Below are 4,384 nucleotides of genomic sequence, written 5' to 3'. Positions count from 1 at the left end.
GTTCGGAGACCGAGCTCGTTAAGGAGCTCGTTAACTCAAATTACTCTATCAACTCAATGCAAAGAATCGGCTGAGAGACAGCTGGTATCTCAAAAAACTCGTTAGTCGGGACACTCGTAAGTCAAGGCCCCACTGTATCTGGCAATCCTGTGGGAGGGGGTGGAGGATTGGAACTGGCTCACTTTCTCCAGGTGCCAGCTGGGTGGATGTTTTGTTGAGAGGAGCGCCTCAAACAAGGTCAGCATTTTCTACGATGTCCTGGCAGCTGGCACTACTTCTGGGGAAAGAACTCCCCCGCCCCCCACTACCCCGCCCAGCTGCAGAGGGCAGTGGGAGTGAGCCAATGTCCAAACTTTGATAATCTCGGGTGGAGAATGAAGTTCTTCATGACCAGAAACTTACAACTTGTTGTGTAACAAAATGAATGAAATCAGAAAATGTCACGAAGTCTGCAACTCACTTTCAAATGTTTCAGCACAAACCTCACACGTATGTAGATAAAGCAAATATGGCAAGATGTTAACACTGACCTAGCGTTTCCTTGTGTGCTTCTTCCAACTTGTTGGTATTTTTGAAAATTTTCATAATAAAAAGTTGGGGTTTAAAAAGAGTGAAAGGCTTGCTGCAGAAAAGGGGAAAGTTCTAAAATAGCCATAGCCCTAGCTGGTTTGGCTCAGTGGATAGAGTGTTGGCCTGTGGGCTGAAGGGTCCCGGGTTCGATTCTGGTCAAGGGCACATGCCCGGGTTGTGGGCTTGATCCCCATTAGGGGGCGTGCAGGAGGCAGCTGATCAATAATTCTCTCTCATCATTGATGTTTCTATCTCCCTCTCCCTCTCCCTTCCTCTCTAAAATCAATAAAAATATATATTTTTAAAAATAGCCACAGACTAAAGCACCATTTATTGGGCCGCTAATTGTAAAGCTTGACTCCTGCCACCTCTCCCTCCCTCAGCTCCAGCGCCCTCCATGGCTCCCAGCTATGCTGAGGACCACATCACACTTGTTAAGGTGGCGTTTGGGGCGCTGCTCCACGTGGTGCCTGCTGACTTCTCACACCTGTAATTACTTATCGTTCCCTAAATTGGCTGTCCTTTGAGCCTTTGTGCTGTGCTATGGCCTCTGCCTAGAAACCCTCCCCTTTCCTCATACTTCATCCTCCCAACCTTCCTGTCCTCAGAGGTCTCTCTTTAAAGCCACTTCCTTAAGTGAGCATCCCCTGACCCCCACATCTCAGCAAGGTCCCCCCATTATATCTCTACATGGCATCCTTCCTCTTCCTCTGTCCTCCAGAACATACTGCAGTTTGCTATTATGTATTTGAGTCTGTGAAACTCCCTGGGGGCTGGATGGACACAGGGATGTGTAGGCCCTGCTCTGTAGCCCTCAGTCCTCCGAATATAGACTGGCTGCTCAACACCAGATGGCGCTCTGTCAGTAAACGAATACTGTACATCAAACTAAAAAACTGCACAGCAAAAGAAACCATCATCAAAATGAAAAGGGAACCCACTGCATTGGGAGAACATATTTGCCAATGATACAACTGATCAGGGGTTAATTTCCAAAATATATAAAGAACTCAACAAAAGGAAGACAAACAGTCCCATTAGAAAATGGGCTCAGTGGTTGAGCGTCAACCTATGAACCAGGAGGTCACAGTTCGATTCCCGGTCAGGGCACATGCCTGGGGTTGTGGGCTGGATCTCCAATGGGGGGCATGGAGGAGGCAGCCAATCAACGATTCTCTCTCATCATTAATGTTTCTATCTCTCTCTCCCTCTCCCTTTCTCTCTGAAATCAATAAAAAAAAAATATTTTTTAAAAAATGGGCAAAGGACCTGAGTAGACACTTCTCCAAAGAGGTCATATAGATGGCCCATAGACATATGAAAAAAAATGTTCAACATCACTAATCATCAGAGAGATTCAAATTAAAACTACGAGGTATCACCTCACACCTGCCAGAATGGCTACCATCACTAAATCAACAAACAGCAAGTGCTGGCAAGGATGTGGAGAAAAGGGAACCCTAGTACACTGCTGATGGGAATGCAGACTGGTGCAGCCACTATGGAAAACAGTATGGAGTTTCCTCCAAAAATTAAAAATGGAACTACCGTTTAACCCAGCGATCCCACTCCTGGGAATATATCCTAACAATTCCGAAATACCAATCAGAAAGAATATATGCACCCCTTTGTTCATAGCAGTGTTATTCACAATAGCTAAGATCTGGAAACAGCCCAAGTGCCCATCAGTAGATGAGTGGATAAAAAAGCTGTGGTACATTTACACAATGGAACCCTATGCAGCTGTAAAAAAGAAGGATCTCTTGCCCTTTGCAACAGCATGGATGGACTTGGAGACTATTATGCTAAACGAAATAAGCCAGTCAGAAAAAGATAAATTTCTCATGATCTCATTTATATGTGGAATCTAAAGAACAAAATAAACAGAATAGGTCCAGAGGCATGGATGCCTGGAACAGCCTGACAGATCTCAGAGGGGAGGAGAGGAGGGGGACGAGAAGAGATTAACCCAAGAACTTATATGCATATATGCATAGCCTATGGACAGAGACAATAGTGCGGTGAAGGCCTGGAATGGGGTGGGGACTAGGTGGAGGGGGAGGAAGTGGGGGACATCTGTAATACTGTCAACAATAAAACAAACAAAAAAATACTTCACTCTCAGCAGAAACAGCCCCTCCTCCAGGAAGCCCTCCCTGACCTCCCCTCCCACCTCACCTCCTCAGGTCATCCTCGAAGGGCAGGAAGAGCCACTTCTTGGGCATGTCCTTGAGGAACAGGTCCTGTTGCTCCTCTGTGGTGTCCTGAGACACATACACCAAGGCCAGCTGGGCTGCCCGCAGCACATAGAACTCATCGGTGAGCCGAATGAAGAAGTCCCTGAGAATCGGTGCAAAGGCCTGGCACTGGGGGCAGGACCCAGCGCCAAAGAACAGCAGCACCAGTCGGTTGTCCAGCCTGCGGCTGAGCTCTGCCTCTGTATCCAGTTCGTCCTGGTCACTGTTGTTTCGGATCAGAACTCGACCAGAGAATAGGGAGGCCATGGCAGCCCTGGCTAGGGCCTGGGAAAGGGTGCAGGGACCTGTGTGGCCCTCAGCCTGCTGGCTGGCTGCTGTCCCAGGATTAGGGATCTTTAAGAGGTCAGTTTAGGGCCTTGCTAATCTGCCTAAGCCATGACCTGAGTCTGACCTGATTCTGCAGAGCCTCCCAGGGCGGAGGGCAGTTTCTAGGGCCCTTTCTCAAGGCATAACTGCAAATGCATTTTAAAAATGCGCAGGACTGCAAAGGAAGCCCGTCAGACTGACATAAGGTATGAGACCTTTTCCTTATGCGATGTAAAAACACATGCTTCTTCATGAGCACATTAAGTAATCCCGATTCACCAGGGCTCTACTAATCACTGCCATCTCCAAGTGGAGATGAGCATCAGTGGTATTTTGAGGTGTCTGCCGTGACCAGGATGTGATGTGAAATTATCTTGGGTTTCCACGGGTGAAGGGGTCACAGGACCGGCCGGTGCCTGCTGTGACAGGCTTGAGAGGCTTGCTAGATTCTGGTGAGAAGTTCATGGAAATAAAGATGACTTCCCCCCTGAATTCTGACTGGACAGTCCACCTTAAGGTCCCCTGATGTGCAGGGTTGAACATCATGGCCACCGTATTTTGCAGCCCCTCCATCAAGAGAGGGAAACCAGTTCCCCTCTCCTTGGATCCAGGCTGGCTTGTGACTTGTTTCGCTCAACAGAACGTGGCAGAAGGTGTGAGTTTACAGGGTTACTCTCACCTCCCGCTGTCACTCTCTTGGAATGCTTCCTCCAGATGCTCCAAGTATTAGACAGGACAAGGGTCTCAAGGTCTGGGCAGCTCTAAGCCTTACACTAAATGTTAAAATGTAGCACAGTGTTTTGCAGGCAGCTGGAAACAGGATGAGCTTGACAAGAACCCAACCAGATCATTGTAGCCAATTGCAAAGAAGAAATCAATGTGTGATTAACCAAATAGTGTATATAAACAATGGCTAAGCCTTGCCTAACTGGTGTGCTCAGTGGTTAGCGTTGGTCCACCTATGAACCAAGAGGCCATGGTTCGATTCCCGGTCTGGGCACATGTCCAGGTTGCGGGCTCAATCCATTGATGTTTCTATCTTGCTCTCCCTCTCCCTACCTCTCTGAAATCAATAAAAACATATTTTTAAAAAAAACCCCAACCAATGGCTAAGCCTTCCTTAGGGGAGACCAGCTTCGGATATGAATCCCCTGTCCCCGTTACTTGCTGCAAGTAAGTAAAACTACCTTGCGACAACCATGTGTCATTCCTTTTTATTTAATTTTTTTAATTTAATTTTTTTAAATAAA

At 47.3% G+C, this 4,384-nt stretch overlaps 1 protein-coding gene across 1 annotated transcript; it reads right to left on the bottom strand.

Moving 5' to 3' along the window:
- Positions 1-2,737: 2,737 nt before the first annotated feature.
- Positions 2,738-4,110, bottom strand: NXNL1 (nucleoredoxin-like 1). The gene has a single exon (XM_014545789.1). The coding sequence runs from the start codon at positions 3,072-3,074 to the stop codon at positions 2,745-2,747; it is 330 nt and encodes a 109-aa protein (XP_014401275.1). The 5' UTR covers positions 3,075-4,110; the 3' UTR covers positions 2,738-2,744.
- Between the last annotated feature and the right edge of the window lie 274 nt (positions 4,111-4,384).

The sequence above is a fragment of the Myotis brandtii genome, unplaced genomic scaffold (assembly GCF_000412655.1).
Source record: "Myotis brandtii unplaced genomic scaffold, ASM41265v1 scaffold421, whole genome shotgun sequence".
Lineage (NCBI taxonomy): Eukaryota > Metazoa > Chordata > Mammalia > Chiroptera > Vespertilionidae > Myotis > Myotis brandtii.
This window is presented reverse-complemented; position numbering and strand designations above follow the sequence as displayed.

Excerpts from the sequence above, each read along its gene's own strand:
- NXNL1 (XM_014545789.1), bottom strand. The coding sequence starts at position 3,074 with ATGGCCTCCCTATTCTCTGGTCGAGTTCTGATCCGAAACAACAGTGAC.